Source organism: Fusarium proliferatum, assembly GCF_900067095.1.
Source record: "Fusarium proliferatum ET1 genome assembly, contig: FPRO_scaffold015, whole genome shotgun sequence".
In the NCBI taxonomy this organism is placed as follows: domain Eukaryota; kingdom Fungi; phylum Ascomycota; class Sordariomycetes; order Hypocreales; family Nectriaceae; genus Fusarium; species Fusarium proliferatum.
The window spans coordinates 137,507-154,627 of NW_022194804.1; the positions used below are offsets into that span (position 1 = coordinate 137,507).

General features: G+C 47.9%; 6 protein-coding genes across 6 annotated transcripts; 3 read left to right on the forward strand and 3 right to left on the reverse strand.

The window, feature by feature from the left end:
• Positions 1 to 319: 319 nt before the first annotated feature.
• On the forward strand, positions 320 to 2,092 carry FPRO_12309 (uncharacterized protein; the record flags this gene model as incomplete). The annotated part of the gene is made up of 3 exons (XM_031224091.1): positions 320 to 346; positions 403 to 1,778; positions 1,831 to 2,092. The coding sequence occupies 3 exons, from the start codon at positions 320 to 322 to the stop codon at positions 2,090 to 2,092; spliced, it is 1,665 nt and encodes a 554-aa protein (XP_031089385.1).
• Positions 2,093 to 2,475: 383 nt separating this feature from the next.
• On the forward strand, positions 2,476 to 3,400 carry FPRO_12310 (reductase; the record flags this gene model as incomplete). Its single annotated transcript, XM_031224093.1, has 2 exons — positions 2,476 to 3,181; positions 3,234 to 3,400. 2 exons carry the CDS (start codon positions 2,476 to 2,478, stop codon positions 3,398 to 3,400), a joined length of 873 nt encoding a protein of 290 aa, XP_031089386.1.
• A 480-nt stretch (positions 3,401 to 3,880) lies between these two features.
• On the reverse strand, positions 3,881 to 5,052 carry FPRO_12311 (uncharacterized protein; the record flags this gene model as incomplete). The annotated part of the gene is made up of 2 exons (XM_031224094.1): positions 3,881 to 4,571; positions 4,628 to 5,052. 2 exons carry the CDS (start codon positions 5,050 to 5,052, stop codon positions 3,881 to 3,883), a joined length of 1,116 nt encoding a protein of 371 aa, XP_031089387.1.
• A 685-nt stretch (positions 5,053 to 5,737) lies between these two features.
• On the reverse strand, positions 5,738 to 7,093 carry FPRO_12312 (uncharacterized protein; the record flags this gene model as incomplete). The annotated part of the gene is made up of 1 exon (XM_031224095.1): positions 5,738 to 7,093. The coding sequence occupies one exon, from the start codon at positions 7,091 to 7,093 to the stop codon at positions 5,738 to 5,740; it is 1,356 nt and encodes a 451-aa protein (XP_031089388.1).
• Positions 7,094 to 8,861: 1,768 nt separating this feature from the next.
• On the forward strand, positions 8,862 to 10,588 carry FPRO_12313 (uncharacterized protein; the record flags this gene model as incomplete). Its single annotated transcript, XM_031224096.1, has 3 exons — positions 8,862 to 8,952; positions 9,006 to 9,531; positions 9,580 to 10,588. 3 exons carry the CDS (start codon positions 8,862 to 8,864, stop codon positions 10,586 to 10,588), a joined length of 1,626 nt encoding a protein of 541 aa, XP_031089389.1.
• Positions 10,589 to 10,667: 79 nt separating this feature from the next.
• FPRO_12314 (uncharacterized protein) lies at positions 10,668 to 17,077 on the reverse strand (the record flags this gene model as incomplete). The annotated part of the gene is made up of 4 exons (XM_031224097.1): positions 10,668 to 11,862; positions 11,909 to 15,682; positions 15,738 to 16,335; positions 16,384 to 17,077. 4 exons carry the CDS (start codon positions 17,075 to 17,077, stop codon positions 10,668 to 10,670), a joined length of 6,261 nt encoding a protein of 2,086 aa, XP_031089390.1.
• Between the last annotated feature and the right edge of the window lie 44 nt (positions 17,078 to 17,121).

Genomic DNA, 17,121 nt, shown 5'->3' on the forward strand with positions numbered 1-17,121 from the left:
AAACAGGTGATTTAGAGGAGTTGGTGTTTGGGCAGTTTCTGTATGTGTATCGGGTAGTTGGTGCATGTATTATAGTGTATTTAATTAGAATAGAGTTGTTTTTAGATGGAGTTGTGTTGAGTAAAGGAGTTGTAATAGATAGAGCTGAAATAGACATTATCATTCGTCATCTGTCGCAAGTTAGCCTCAAAGTGCATCCAATCAGAATAGATATCAATTTGTCAGCACAGCTCCGCGGAAGACAAGACAAGCCAATGTCAGCATCAACTCTCCCAATCACTCATTTTTCCTTCCCTCATTCTTGACCATAGCGTTAAACATGCCGCCAGCACAGATGACCAGAAAGGTTTGCTGCCGTGTCTTTCTGGCCGAGATAGGGTAAATGCTGACACCACTTGACAGGCTTGCGACGTCTGCTACCGCAAGCGGATTCGGTGCGACGGTCAAAAGCCCCGATGTTCTCATTGCGTCTTGTACAAATCCGACTGCACCTTTCAAGCTACGAGCCGTAAAGCTGCGATCAGAAAACAATCCAATAGGACCGCGGCGGCTTTACAGTCTCAGGTGCAATCGCTTGAGACAAGTCTTGATGAAGCACAGCAAAGAATAAAGGAGCTTGAAGAAAGATTAACACAGAAAAGCAGTCTTCAAAGTGCTCAGCCCCAGTTGGGTGAATATGACGTCAGCTACTCTGGAAGGGCTTCTCTTGATTTGGGTCTCGAGTTACCTCCTCAACACGAGGCCTTATCTGGAGTCAACAAATTCCTTGCAACTTTCAACACTATCCTCCCCCTCTTTCATCCACAGAGACTTCTATCCCGGGTCAATTCATGGTATGAGCGGCCCCATCAGCGAGATACATCGACTTGGGCGGCCATCAACGTGGTTCTCTCCCTAGCATATCGCCATATCCCAGACGAGGAGAAGCCACCCAACTACAGCACCCTGCACTTTATGAACAAGGCCCAATCAGTTCTTAATGATATCATGTTGGGCGATTCAAGCCTTCTAGACGTCCAAACAATTGTCGGGATGGTCGTGTTGTTACAAGCAACATCAGACTTAAAACCAGCATCGGCTCTGATACCCATTGCTTTGCGTCTTGCTCACGGACTGCAACTGCATTCGAGATCAAATTCTGATCATCTGAGTGCTTCTGAGACTTTGGAGCGAGATCGAGTCTTCTGGATCGCTTACATCCTCGATCGAGACATATCGATGCGCACAAAACTACCTCCTATCCAGAGCCAAAATGACGTCAGTATTGATTGGCCATCAGCTACACCTACTGACGGAGCTGGTATGCTATACACGGCTGATAATTCGTCTAGCTTCAACTTCTTTCTGTCACGTGTGCAGCTTGCGCATATACAAGGCGAAGTTTATGAAGCAATGCTATCCAAGTCCCCCACTGCATCCGACGCCTACGTCCGTTTTGATAACGTGACCCGAATCCACCAGATGCTAGATGATTGGCTTGCTCGAATCCCTTTCGAGTTTTCTCCCAGTGCCATTACTCAAAGCGGGAATGCAAACCTACAGAGGGCCTTTGGTGTTCTGTACTCAAGCCATTTGACTTGTCGAAGTGTCGTCTGCAAAGCTCATGCCATGGAATCACAATGGATACCAAGCCTTCAGGACTTTGGAAGAAAGGCAGTGGAGCAAGGGGTAGTCACAGCTCCACGGTTGCCAGTTGGTTGGCACAAACTTGTTCATGAGTCTCGCGAATACATCGAACTGTTCATAGCTATTAATCGTAAAGATCCTGCATTTATTTGGTAAGCCCCCTCTTTCAATCTACTGGCAATTCAGCTAATCTTGAGCTTCCAGGATGACTGCGTGTACTTACATCTCTGCGGCGGTGTGCCTAACAGCCAATGGCCTCTTCAACCCTTGGCATACAAAGGCTGGGGCGGATGATCAGTTGATCGACCCCGCGTTTAGCTTTCTGGATGATATAATTCTGCAAGCACCGCTTCCACAACTAAAGCGTTTACGTCATTCGTGGGATGAGCTACTGAAGAACTCTCGCGAGATGTCATTTCGGAATGCTGTACAGAATGTGGATTGGCTAGAAGCAACATGTAGCTGAGAATATAAATGATATCAGAGTGAAGATAGAAAGAGATTTACCATTCAGAAAACGCTAATATTGAGATGATGCTTGGCCCTACGTGCCTCATCTGTGCAACAAAATGTGGTGTCTTTTAAATACATGCTGCCATGATGCCGTACCCCATCCTCCGCGGAACAGCCAGCTGAATCATATCATAGACATAACGTTGAAGAGATGTTCCGCGGAAGAATAACAAACATCATGCTTATGAATGAAATAGAGATAAAACTGTTCTGCTTTATTAGTATCCACCCGATACGGGGTTGCGGTGCCTATATAATTGTCGCACCCAGGAACCAATATTCCCCAACAGCAGCCTATTCGCTACTTTCCATTTTCTTCCATTTTCCCCCTACACAATGGCACCTCTCCCACTACCCGGATTCGCATCATTTACCAAGTCCTGGCATGCTGAGCCATACCCATTCATCTCACCAACAAGACCGGAGCTCTCAGCTGCTGGCAAGAACGTTGTCATCACTGGTGGAGGCACTGGAATTGGTCAAGCTACTGGCATCGCCTTTGCCCAAGCTGGCGCCAAATCTATCGCCATTGTCGGCCGAAGGGTTGAATGTCTCGAAACTTCATTAAAGGCTATTCAAGCTGCCAACCCCTCGACCCAGGTTCTGTTCGAAAAAGGCGATGTCACCAAGCTTGAGTCCATAAGCACCGCGCTCAAGAACACCGTTGATAAACTGGGTAAAATTGACATTTTTATCGCCAACGCTGGCATGTTACCAAAGGCTGGTCCAGTCTACGGCTATGATGAAGCTCAGCTCCGCCAAGGTCTTGAGATTAATATCATCGGCGTCTTCAACTCTCTCCAAGCATTCCTCCCCCTCGCAGCCCCAGCTGCAAAGGTCCTCTACGTCGGCTCTGGCATAGGTCACTGGACCCCAATGGCTGAGGTACCTGGTGTGTTTAGTTACGCCGCCGCCAAAGCAGCCGCTTTGAAGATGGTTGACTACTTCGCGTTCGAGAACCCGCATATTCATGTCGTCAGCATCCAACCTGGGATCATTGCGACAGGAATCAATCCCGACCTCAGTGTTGGTTTCGATACAGGTGCGTTTACAGATTCTACTGCCGTGATTACTGAAGAAACTTACAAGATCAGTGGAGTTGCCAGCTCACTTTATGGTATGGCTTGCATCAGAGGAAGCTGAGTTCTTAAAGGGCAAGTTCACCTGGGCGAATTGGGACGCCCAAGAGCTTCTGGCGCGAGCAAAAGAGATCAAATCGGCTATGCTCTTGAGAGTCACTTTGAATGGGGTTGATATGTAGGATTTTGTTAGTTCGAATCACCTCACATGAGCACCACATACTCAAGGGTATAGCTAATTAAGGTGGTGCTAAAATATTTCTGGTATTTACAAGAAATCTGCATAGATCTCCCAACTCGCTGATCTCGTAAACATTTTCAAGATCCTTGGCGTATCATGAACGTCAGCTATCGATGATGAGATATGTACTCCCCTTGGCCCATTAAGAAAGATACTAAAGACGAAGGCTCTTTATTCTTTGATTCAAGCTTCTCTCCCCTTCTCGCATGACCCTTAACCTTCTTACTTCCAAGATTCGGTTTCGGCTTTCCAGGGTAAAAGGGAGGCGGCATCGGCACGACCATGATAATTTCCATTTCTGGTTCAACAGTGCTTTCCCACGTTTGTGGAGATATTACGTTACCGTCAGGGCCCTTAAGAAAATAATGACCTGCAAGGACGCGTGGGTAAAACACTTCGACTTGCACGAACGCTTGTCTGATCATCTCCTCCATGCCCTGCGGCAGTCAGTGTCAAGACGTTGTCCAGATAGGAAGATACAACATGCCTCCCATTTCTTAACAAGGGGGTATGGAAACGTGAACTTTCGGCCCACGGCGTCTTTAAAGCGGATGACTGCATCGTTTTGCGCGGAAGCGGGACTACTAGGTCTCACATTTTCTGTTTCAGGCTTGCATACAAAGTTTCCAGTAATCTCGTCGTTATAAAGACATGTCCAGTCTGCTAGAAGTCTGTCGATGAGAATTTGACCTGCTCCTGGTTCGTAAATGGCTATTTGCAATTCCGCTGGCGTTCGCACTACGAGGTCCGTTCTATCAGAAGCTGGACCTTCATCTGCTTCTCTGCCGTCCTGTTCGTTAGTCTCTGAATCATGACCGTTCTTATGGTAGCTTTCGAATATAAGTTCAAAAAGCCATCGGCCTGTCCCGTCAGATGACCCGTGACCACGGGTCAGAACCTGCCCCGTGGCGTCGTCATTATCACTGCCTGAATCGGTCTTTGGCTGGTTTGATGATCGGCTAGTCTCGAGATCCTGGTTTTCTGAGAGATCAACCAGACAATGAGAGGCTGCGTAGGCGAGAGTCTCTGACTGCTGGCGAAGGAGAGGGAGCTCTGACGCTGGTTCACTAGGCTTGTCTTCGCTGGTCGACGTTGTTTGAGTGACTTGAGATCTGCCAAAGAATATTGGCCATCATAGTATCATAATAAGACTTGAGAGACTACTAACTGTGCTTCCTTTCTTGTTGTCGCCGCAAGAATTAAAATGTTGAGCATCAACTGGATTGCAGTTTTATGGCTCTCAATCAGAGTAAGCTTATACTGCACTTCTGACCGCTTCAGGCTCCATCTAAAGGTTTGAAAGCCCCTAATGCTGTCCATGAGCGCATAGATGTCATCATGTATCGCGGTAATACGACGAGTTGCCGACTTTATCCGATGAAGAAGCTTACGGCTGCACAGATCGGCGCTTTCTTGAAGTACACGACGAAGTTCGGAAAGAATGCAAGATAGATCCGAGATATTGCGCGCTATGTCGACCATCTCACGCGAGGCACCGCGAGTCGAGGAGATAAAGTGGTATATCGCTTTTGAGAGTGATGTACCTGCCGTTGCAATGCCTGCAATACTGGCGATGATAGATAGAGGGTCCATGGCGATCAATCGTATCAACAAACTTGATGTCAAATAATGGATGTCAGCAATAAAATACCAAAGCTATTATTCCAACAGCAGAAATGAGATGAGGGGTTAAGCTGCCCTGTTGTCTGCCTTGGCGTCTCAATAACCAATCACGTTGTTGAACTGCGCTGCCTGATTTTTCAATATGCCTTACAAGTTCTTAATGAGACTGCTGACTGAATCTTATGCCATATGACGCAATGCATCCGCGCAGGCCGTTGCAAAAGGATATTTCGATGGCTAAAACAAGACTATTCAGAGCAGACATGCCAAAGAAGCACGAATCTCATGATGAGGAAATATTCATTGTTATTATTTCTTTAGTCCTGGAAAGAAGTACGGGCTGCAACACTGTCTCCATGCCTTGACCTAAGCGCTTCTGTTGACCAGCCTCAACCCTTTCGCCTTATAACCCATTCTCTATTCCACAAACTGCTACACCAGAGTTCAGATGACCAACTACGTTACTGGTATAAGAAGAGATTACCTGCACTCCAATTGATTGCCTTGGGCAGTCGGTGCACGGGTAGATTGAGGATCATAAGCCGACTTGTTCATTAGGTCATGGCCTGATAGAAGTTCGTGAATTTGGGACTGCCAGCGCTCACGCATCCAAACATTGAAGAAAACCCTCCCTTTCCTTCCCTTTTTGGTACCTCTAAGCACTGTTGCTGCCCTGCTTTGCCTTAGCATCAGCCAACTCCTTCATGTGCCGTCGCTTCCTAGCTTCCCAGAGCGGATACACACAAAGGCATGATGCGAAAAGAATGGTCACGCCATTCCAAATCTGCGCTCCCAGAAATGCACGGTTATGCTGACCGCCGTGAGCCTCATCAGCTGCCAGCGCAATCGGAGGCCCAATCAATGCTCCAAACCCAGCCGCACCGTAGACGATGCCCATTCGAGTACCGATGACAGCCAGTGAGGGGCACAAGTATGGGATGATGAACGCAGGCAAAGTCGTGACTGCACCCGAGAAGAAGCCATATAGGATAAGGAAGACAGTGAAGCCGCCCAGGTTATGGACAGCAATCCAGCACAGAGCAAGGATGCCAGACACCACGACGTTGAACATGAGAATAGACTCCGCTCCCAAGATCTTCTTGTCTACTATGGCTGCGGGTAAGATTCGGCCTAGAGCTTGGGCGGCGTTGAGAACGGACAACATGTAATATGAAAGATCCTCTGAGACGGGATGGTCAAGACCCAAAAGACCAAAAGAGGGAGTGAGGATGTATGGCACGAGGAAGCCCAACCATATAAAGAAGGATGCCAATGTGAAGAAAATGAAGGCCTTGTCCTTGATAATGGACTTGTCGAAGAGTTTTCGTGTTGGCTTCTTGACTGCTTGTGTGCTGGGCTTGATGAGAATGGCTGCGATTGTCAGCGTGAAGAGGGTAATGAAACCAATTGCCCTGCAAGCCCAGCCAAAGCCTCCAGAGTCCAGCAAACGGCGGACTACAATGGGGTAGATAATACCGCCAAAGGAACCTCCCGCCGTCGCACAGCCAAGAGCTAGACCGCGACGCGTCGTGAAGTAAAGAGGGATCATAGCAACGCTAGGGATGTACAACAGCCCAGTACATATGCCTCCAAGGACACCCCACGTCAACATGACTTGATAGTATTGCGTCGATAGGCTCAGCATCATAAGCGCAAAGGTGAGCATGATACTCGAGACGACGAGGATGGGATAGAAGTATCCTTGATCAAAGAGCGGACCGGAGATGACACCGATGATGAGGATCAGGGAGACTTGAAGCGTACCGATCCATGATATCGCAGACGAAGAATGCTGTCGAAGGAGAGTCGTTTCGTAGTATGTTTGGAACACACCGAAGCTGTTTGCTAAACCGAAGTTGTTGAGGTTTATTAAAAAAGAGCCAAGGACTTGGAGCCATGCTGTAAGCCCACCATCAGGAGGAGGCTGATTCGTTGTGGATGGTTTCCAGTAGCGTAAGAGCCCCTTTTCAGGTGCTTTTTCTTTTGTAGAAGTAGAGTTATCAGAAGACATGTTTACCAATGAGGCCAAGAATCTTTCCAGGTCATTAAGCTTCTCAGGTTCAGTAGCCAGCCTTTATACTGCGTCTCTTCAGAGGCCAAAGACCCTGTGTGACGCTGCCTTGCCGCAGAACAAACCAGGGTGAGGTCTTGATAGTCCATTTTGAGATAAGTGACAACGGCAGACAACACGGTTTGCTGTTTTGGGTTCTGCCTTATGAGACAATGTCGATCATCGTCATGCCTTGATCTTTTGAATTGCCTAATCGAGAAAGGTTGCCATGTTCATGTCAATGATTGGCTGTTGGGAGGCTGGGATCCAGTTTCAGGGCACTGACATCACTTTTGGGTGGGGCAGTTGAGGTCTTGGTTGTGTTTGTCAGCCATCGTGAACTGTGAAAGCAAAATGCTTCTTCGGTCTGTGACGGGCTCAGATTAGGAGGAGAACTGGCTGTGGTGAAGATTGGATTAGTTTGGACGTCCTTTCATAATGGACTTTGTGTTAAGAACGTGCCTGACATGGTCGTTGAGTTATCTGTTAAACGTCAGGACGAAAGCGATTCCAAACGTTGATCTACCCCAGCTCGGTGAAACCATAATGACCTTATTATGAACTAAAACATATAGTAAATCGTGAAATATTTCTAATGCAATTGAGAAAATAATATCTCGATATTCTTCCAGCAGACCGAAAGCCCAGATCATGATGGCGCGAGAGTAATGGGTTTACTACAAATACTGTTTGTTGCTTACCCTGTACTCTCCTCCAGTCCGCATAAGTTGTCTATAATTAGCGAGGGAATGAGCAATTACTTCGACATTCTTTGTGAACTGGTCTTATCTGTTGCTACACAGTACAAGTTAATTCATGTTACTTCATCAGAACTCTAAATGGACAGTGGATGCCACTCGTCACACACATATCTCAACTTCAACGCTATAACAACCAAACAGACATCCATCCCCGGGGAAGCTTAAATAGAAGCATAGCTCAACCTTCACTCATCCCCAAACCTTGCTTACACGTAGCGGTAGAATGCTTTCCCACATCATGGCATCTCCAGGGTGAAGTCGGAGTCTTCTCGCACGAGTAGATGTAACGTTGAGAGGTAGTCAGTAATTAAACACAATCGATTGGCTAGAATTATCGGTCTGTCCCTTTAATTTTGCTCTTCCAGCAGGGAACTTTTGGGTTTGCGGGCGGTTTGTACTCCACTATCCACTTTCCATGTGCCGGATATCCGTGTTGATCTTTGGCTGCCCCCGCGAAGAAGTGCGAAAAGTCACCATGATTTGGGGTAGAGGCATTTAACAGAAGCTGCAATACCCGTATAATGAAAAGCCTTAATACGAGATCTACGATATTTCAAGTGTATCATCGCCTTTCGCAGCCTCTTTCTCTATAAAAAGATGCAATGGCAAGTCCCGAGTTTGCTTTTCGAAGCCATCATGGAAATCTCCGCGTCTCACTGTGAGATGCGGGGAAGCACTAGTAGTCACCATCTGGCTCCAACTGGACAACCTCGTGCTTAGGCGAACTAAAATAGGTATCTCCGCGGTGATGCCGTTGGAATGAGGAGAAATAAAGTGGCGAATTCCCCGCAATCGGCACGAGATATCCGTCTGGAGGGTGCGGAGAAGCCTCCGTATTTCCCCGCTGGTTGTAGAGACGATCCCCATTATTTCTTAACCATAAAATACAATGCCTATTTCTCCTTGAACAAGTTTTGATGTTCTGTACCTTTGTGTCGAGTAGGATATCGCTGAGAAATTCTGCAAAGATGAAGTTCACGCTTGGAAACAGAGCCGCTATGGCGGATACGCCTAGTGAGGTTATGAACTGGCGCTTATACTGGAGTACCTTTGTCTTCGGTTCGTCAGCCCGCCCTAGTCACTGATTTGACAATCGCTAACTTCTTCGAAAGGTGTTCTAGGTGCCAGTCGTGGTCTAGACGAAGGTCTCGTCGGAGGCATGGTGACGCTCAAGAGCTTCAAAGACGAATTCGGCCTCGATCACGGATCCGAAGAACATCAAGCCCAAGTCGAGTCCAACATCACCAGCATGGTTCAGATCGGTTCCATCGCTGGTTCGCTCCTTGCATTCTTCCTCTGCGATAAGATCGGTCGTGTTAGATCACTTCAATTCCTTTGTGTGCTTTGGCTTGTAGGCTTCATCATCGTTGTTACCAGTCATGGAAGCGTGGGACAGGTTCTGGCTGGACGCTTCATCGCTGGCCTGGGTATTGGTATGACTGTAGTTGTTGGTCCGACATACCTTGCTGAGACTGCACCGCGAGCTGTACGTGGTATGCTCACCAACATCTTTGCTGGTTCTGTCTACCTCGGTGTTATGGTTGCCTACTTCAGCAACTGGGGCGCTTCCATCAACATGCCCGACTCATCTCGATACCAATGGGTTGCACCTCAAACATGCCACATTGGCTTCTCTGGGTATGTAAACTTGACTCACTCTTGTGTTCAACTACTCACCTTTGGTAGACTACTCCTGATCCTATCCTTCACCGTCCCCGAAACCCCTCGCTGGCTCACCATGAAGGGTCGAAATGAAGAGAGTACCAAGGCTCTCTGCAAGCTTCGGCAGCTTCCCGAAGACCATCCTTTCGTCCAAGCCGAGTTGTACGGCATTCGTGAGCAACTTGAGCGAGAGCAAGAGGCCATCCTCGGTGTCTCCCGATGGGGCAAGATCCGAGAACTTCTTACAATCCCCGCCAACCGCTACCGCTTCATGCTTGGCTTCATGGCTCAGCTCTTGGGTCAATGGTCTGGCGCTAGTGCCATCACCATCTACGCCGCGGAGTTCTTTGGTGTCCTTGGAAAGTCTGGCCAGTCCGAGAAGCTCTTCGCTACTTGCATTCTCGGTGTTGTCAAGTTGGTATCTGCCTACGCATGTGCTCTCTTCCTCGTCGATTTCATCGGCCGACGTCGATCGCTCTATGCTGGCATTACCCTCCAGACCATTTCAGTTTTGTACATCGCCATCTTCCTTGCCATCGTTGGTACCAAGACCCTCGAAGATGGAACCTTGACAAGCACCCAGAAACATGCTGGCGTTGGCGCAATTGCCATGCTGTACCTCTCAGGCGTCGGCTGGACCATGGGCTGGAACTCGTTCCAATATCTAGTCAACGCTGAGATCTGGCCGCTTCGCCTTCGTGCCCTGGGTAGTTCCATCACCATGTGTCTTCACTTTGCGAATCAATACGGCAACACCAAGGCTGTTCCGCTTATGCTGCTTCACATGACCAGCAGTGGATTCTTCTTCTTCTGTGCTGCCGTCTGTATCCTCGGTCTCATCTGGGTTTGGGCATTTGTTCCCGAGATGGCCGGACGATCACTTGAGAGCACTGATGAGCTGTTCTCCCTACCTTGGTACAAGATCGGTCGCTATGGAAACAAGCTGGCGCCTGATAATGAGGCTATCTTGGCGAGGGATGAGAAGGCTGAGATGAAGCGGGAGGTGGAGGTCAGTCAACTGGAGCAAGCATAAAGATATTGGTCTAGTAAATAGGAATATAATTTCATGGCAAACGTGAACAGAAAGCACTGATAAATCTACTGTTCTACTCCTAAACGAACTCCACGAAAGCCGTACTGCCTCTCAATATTCGCTTTAACCCAGCAAGTCTTTTACAGTAGTCAAGAGTCGACTCCTCCCAACGACGTCGATGAGAGCCTTTCAATAATGTCATGTACTCTGTTTTACCACTCCATGGCCTAATGGCGCATTCGCCATTGAACGCCTTGTCTTCCAGCTTCTTCTGATCTTGAAACCTGCCAACCAGCAACCACTGAGTGATATTGGGATACGGTAGACTCTCCTCAAGTGCACTAACCATGTCCCCGTTGTCGTCAGCGTATTGCAGACCGGCGCCTCGTTGGATAAGTAGCTTGACTAGCTCTAAATTCCCGAAGGTAATAGCGCACATGAGAGGTGTCCCAAACCAAGACCCTACCTTATTCACGTCCGCTCCAAGGTCTAGTAACAGAGCAGTCGTCGCCACATTGCACCCAAATACCGCTAGACAGAGAGGGGTCCCATGAGATCTACCCTTCATGTTTAAAAGAAGATTCGCATCGCGAGGTGGCAACGATTTGTGTAACCGCTTGATCTGGCTTGTTGTCCAAAAGACGATGGCGTTGTTGAGAATGCTGTCTGGCTTTGGCGTAGGAAAAGCTAATGCTCCGTCGAGCCACCGAGATTGAGATAAATATTCGACATACCTGCCTTGAAGCAAAGGGAAAGCAAGCATAGGTATTCCGTCCTCGCTCTTTTGGTGAATATCGAGCCCTTTTGACAGAAGGTACTTGAAAGTGGCCAGCGATGAGCTTTCTTGCGATGCCCTGAGTAGGAGATTTGACCCGTCTATGTTCCTATACTGCAATGAAGATGGCCGCTCTTCTGCTAACAGCTTTACAATGTCTAAATGACCCATGAGAACAGCCAATGACATGGCAGTGTTACCAAACATGTTGCTCGTTTCAACAATGGCATTGTGTCGCAAAAGTTCCGTCACAACAAGGACATGGTTGTAACTGGCCGCGATGATCAAAGGCGTTTCGTGATGTTTATCAAACACATTTATATGGGCGCCTTGTTGAATCAAAAACTTCACCATCTCAGCATTCCCAGTTGCTGCTGCAACTTGCAGTGGCGTCCTATGCGGGAAAACGACCGGATTATGATAATTGATCAGTGCGGATTTGAGCTGCTCAGCGGAATCACCGCCAAGGGCAGAATCAAGCCCACCCTTCCAGGCGTTGCTAGATATGTTATTACACCGCATAATCGCTGAACAGGCTCACTTACTAATATTCGTCAACATTTTTTTTAAAATGGTTCAGTATGAGCTTCAGTACATGCAAGTTCCTTTTGCCAATATTCTGGCAAATAGCGTCAACAAGATATGCTCGTGTGATTGATCGAGACTTCAAAGCGGTTGTTAGCAATTTCTCAATATAGGCTGATGGCTCCATGGCAGTGACAGCGTGAGTGAATAGATTTTGTGTCGGGTGACGGTTACAAAAGAAGCTGTATGTGCTTGAACCCTCGTCAAGGAGCCAATTGACTATGACGGGCTTCTGGGCTCTTATAGCGGTGAAGATAGGGGTACAGGAGTGACAGCTTGGCAAAGGCTGGTTGATAAAACACCCCTGGTTGACAGCCACTTTGCACTGCGCCAGATTGCCATTCATAATGGCAGCTTCGAATTCGCGTCTCCGGGCTAGCTGTAGTCCTTCAATGGAAGTCAAGTCCTTTATCATTTCGCCTGTAACTGCAACCTGGCCCCGGGGAAGAGGAGAGCCTGATGCTAGCAGAAACGAGGCAATCTCGTTGAAACCTGTCTCGAGGGCGTAGTCTACAGCAAGTTTCCCATCTTTATCCTGAGCAGAGATATTTATTCCCTGATCTAACAACATCGAACAGCAAGCCATAGACGCTCTCATCGCTGCATAGTGAAGCACTGTTCTTCCGTGGAGAGTGCTGATGTTGATGTCGAAGAACTGGTTTTCGAAGAAGTACGACAGGAAGTCCGGCAGGTCAGCTACAAAGTGTAGTAAACTGACTTGGTGGTCAACTATCTGTGTCTTTGCTTGGTTCGTGCTAGTCCAGGTGGAGGTAGGAGCAACTTGCCACTGGGAAGGGCTAGAAGACCTTTCAACTATCCACTTGAGTATATCAAGCTGACGGTTGGTGGCAGCCCATTGGGGGATTCCCCAACCATGAACGTCCACAGCAAAGGGGTCATGCCCAATCTCCGATAGGCACTTTACCAGTGATAAGTCGTTTTGCTTTGCAGCCTCAATGATTACAGGTGTTGCAAGGTCGGCAGGCGACTGAACAAGTCCCTTGTCGTCTAGTGCTTTGATCAGAGATGTCTTATCTGGGCTTGAACCTTTGACAACCAGCTCCAGTGGGGTTTGGCCAGTCGGACGAAATGCGTTAACATCTTGAGAAGTAACAGTCTCCAATATGGCCTTGAATGTCTCAAGACTTGCCTCTTTGCACGCTATCTCAAATAATGACATTGGGCTGCTTGATATATCCTCAGGGACCCGTCGATGAACGTCAACACCGAGATCGATAAGCTTAACTATAACCTCAGGACTGGCCCTCAACATAGCTAACTTGAAGAAATGATAGCTATCGTCGACAGCCTGAAGCGAGATGCTGATCTTTGAGGACCCGATAACTTGGGAGAGAAGAGTGACAAATGATGTTGAGCAAAAATGATCTCTTGTCCAATCCTTTAGAGATCCCATAAGAGGAGCCAAACCAGATGTATTCCTTGTACTCTCATACGAGGAAAGAAAACCATGTTTGACGAGTGTTGTCAGATCTCTGGAGAAATAGTAGTAGCACTCGCCAGGGACAAAGGTATCAACTTCGCAGCATATCTCCTCTTTGGCCAGACCAGCACAAATTAGTTGCCAGGTGTGTGTCACCTTACCATCGTGCGAAAAGTCATTGTCCTTTGGGATGAGGACCTTCAACATTTCGGGGTTCAAGGGTATCGTCTCATCAAACTTTACAGGAATGTTGTGACGAAGCCATCGCTCGAAGAACATTTGGAATGGGAACGTCCCTGAGTTGTCAGCGCAAAATGCATCATAAAGCTCGGCCAAGGATCGGGCAAACTCTGGAGTGCATGTGGCGCTCAGGTGATGCATAGGTGTCGTTTCCGCGTTGGAGACGTCCATGTCTGTAACTCCCTTATCTCGTAATGCAGTCAATAGCTCCAAGGAACCAAGTGCTGCTACATCATGCATTATTGAATCCTTTGAAACAAAATAATTCGCTTCGCATGGTAGGATATCCAACAAGACCAGCGCTACCTTGATATGGCTACTGTGAAATGCAGCAGAGAAGGGTGTTCGCCCATCCTTGTCTATAGTGGCGAGATTCACCAAGGCATTGTCATCATCTCGCTGAAGTAGGGATATGACCTTTTCGTGTCCGTTATAGCAAGTTGCATGCCATGAGGTCTGGCCATTTTTGTCTCTAGATCCGGGATCGACCCCCCGAGAAAGAAGAGCTGAGGCTACATCCACATTGCTTGACTCACAACTGATGTGTAGACAGTGCTGCCCAGAGGTACCACAGACATGTGGATCAATACCGGAATCGAGAAGGAGATCGATTGTCTTGCCGCTGTTGGCTGATGTACTTCTAGCTGCGGCACTCAGCAGCTCGAAGTCGCTCGGCTTAGCAATAGCGTCGCTATAACGTGGATCCAAGATGAGTGTTGACAGCTCCTCGACCAGTCCAAACTTAGCAGCAATCTCAAGTGCATGTCGATACTCAAGGTCGCTATAGCTATAGGCCGTAGGATTGAGAGCCACAGGCGGTAAATCAAGGCCACGTCCACGAGAGAAAGACAACGCATTGGGCGCTAGTGGTTTCCATTGAGGACAAGCTTCGTCCCCAACAGCTAAACGCAGTATAGCCTCTAGTACCAAGTCATCAGATTTGTCCTTGCACTCAAAGTTTGAAAAGGCTTTGAGTGCATCGTCTGGGACGGCTGACGATGGACGGATAAATGGGAGAAGGTAGTGGCCAGGCAATGAGCTGATAGCGTGAGCCATGCAACTCTGGCCCTCAATGACAAATGCAGTATCAGCACCATTGTCTAAGAGGACATTGATTGTGCAAACAATTTGCTCTATGACACGAGAATCTTTCATCTTTTCCCCAAAAGATCCTTCTTCTTCTAGAGCGATTGTTGTGGCAAGTGGGGTAAGGTTATCTCGAACCACATTCACATCGACACCACATTTAATAAGAAATTGACATAGCTTGGGACTTAGCAGAAACACCGCGAAATGTAGTGGACCGTTTGTCAGTTGATGCATAGTCGATAGTTCGTTCTGTCTCCCAGACAACAACGCGTGGACCCATGTCCTAAAGTTGCCGCTCTTGTGGATATCGAACAGCCGTTTGAGAAGTTCTAGCACCGTTTCTTCTTCCATGACTTTCAGATGGATAGGAAAAGAAGTTGAGCTTCTATGTATTCCCAGAGGAGTATAGGAGGCGACCTTGTAGAAAGGGTGCTTTTGATACCTCTCTTTGGCATAGGCTTCCTCGACTGTATCGATGATGGTCGGAATCCGATCGAAGTGTGGCAGCAACAGGTAGCCAAGTGACGTTTGCGCGAACGACAGGTAAGCATCCTCTTCTTGGTATCGGAAGTCACCAACTTCAGTCTGCTCCAGGTATTCCAAGACTGTAAAGTGGGCAAACTCGAAGTAATTTCCGTCTAGAGACTTTCGTAACAGACACCCGCAATTACGCGATACAACCTCAGGCTCAATCACATCATCGGCTTCGAATACATCCATATCCGGATGAAACGAGACTGCTTCGCATAAACTCGCGATGTTCATCTTGGGTGATCCCAACGCTGTCCACTGGAGTGCTTTTCGGATACAGGTCTGAGTTTCGGGCGGGCATTGCATGACTCTTTGCAGTACACGATCATAGGTCTCGTTTAGAGTTGGGGGCAGCTCAGTTAGAGCCCTCCTTCGAGTTTTGTTGTTGGGAAGATTGCAGATATGATCGATCTGGCAAGCTACCCATCGAAACCTAGAAAAAGATGTATTAGTTGTCTGTACCGTTAAGGATTCCAGAGGTAACTCACATCCCGTGAGCTCCGTGAACCAAAGCATGAAGAATGTCCTTGTAGAGGTCAGGGTTCGTTCTTTCGATGTTCTTGAGGACTTTGCGTTTGCTGACTTCCGCAAGCGTGTAGTCTTCCAGATCCTTCACATGGGCTGAAACCTCTATGTGCTCAAATCCCTCAGCCAGTTGCTCACAAATCTCTTCTTCCTTTCGGCTGAAAAGGGCAGAGCTGACAGTCTCAGACCCATCTACTATAGCCTTCAAGGACCGAGTCATAGGAGTTACTTGATCACCGCATTCATCTAGACCGTCAACTATAACAAAGACTCTCTCATAAACTTCAGACATGCATCCAACGAGCTCCACAAGATCTTCTAATCTTGGTTTGGTTGGAAGCTTGTCGTCGGGATGGAGCATGTCGAAATATTCTTCGAGAAGATCAAAGGCTTCTTCGCCTTGAAGACCAAGTTGGACTGCAAGTGCCGCCATAATATTCTCGGGGAGACACGAATCCGGGTTCTTGTAATCGCAGAACGCGAAACAGATTGCTGTAAGATCGTCGCTCTGTTCGAGAACTGTCTCGATGACAAGCCCACACAGAACAGTCTTTCCGCTCCCTGAGAGAGCTTAGTACACCTACAGCCTGACAGAGCGTTAGAACATACCTGGAATGCCACTAAGCCACAATTTGGAGTTTGATCCATTCTTCCATCTTTCAAACGTAGAATTGTCGCTCGTAAGCCAAGACCCAGTGGCTTCATGTCGCAATCCACGGCTAACATCGAGGTAGTCCTGAGGTTTCACGCGTAGAAAGAAATTCATGATCTCTTTTCGTCTCTTGTTAAGCTCAACTCGAGTCTCAAAACTGATCCTCCTTTCGATCATGCTATGGACTTCATCTTGTTTAGCCAGACTCTTCATCAAAGCTTCCATACTGTCTGCGGAAAGTGCAAGATGAAGATTGGCGCGATGATTCGAAAGCTCGGCAACCAAGTCTTTGGTTTCCTGCAGTGAAAAGGGCCATTTCAGCTTTCGGACAAAACGCCGTGCTGATTTGCCACCATCGAAGTCAGACAGCGCTTTGTCAAGCTTACTATTGATCTGATTCAATGTCTTTCGACACGACTCGAGATGTTGTGGCCTGAGCGCCGGATTTGAGTCTCGCTCTTCCAATGCCGAAGCCAACAATCTGAGGTTTTCGAAAATGCCAGCGAGATCTCTTGCCTGGGTGGCAAGGTCTTGGGCTTTTGACGGAGCGTCTTTGGCTTCCCTGCAGAACTTGGTGAGTTGCTTAAAGACGGACCCAGTGAGTTGCACGAGACCAGCGATACTAGCGGCCAAACCGATGGCCTCAGCCATCCTTGAGCCGCGACACGTAATATGCGCGTGAAAATAGTGGTTGT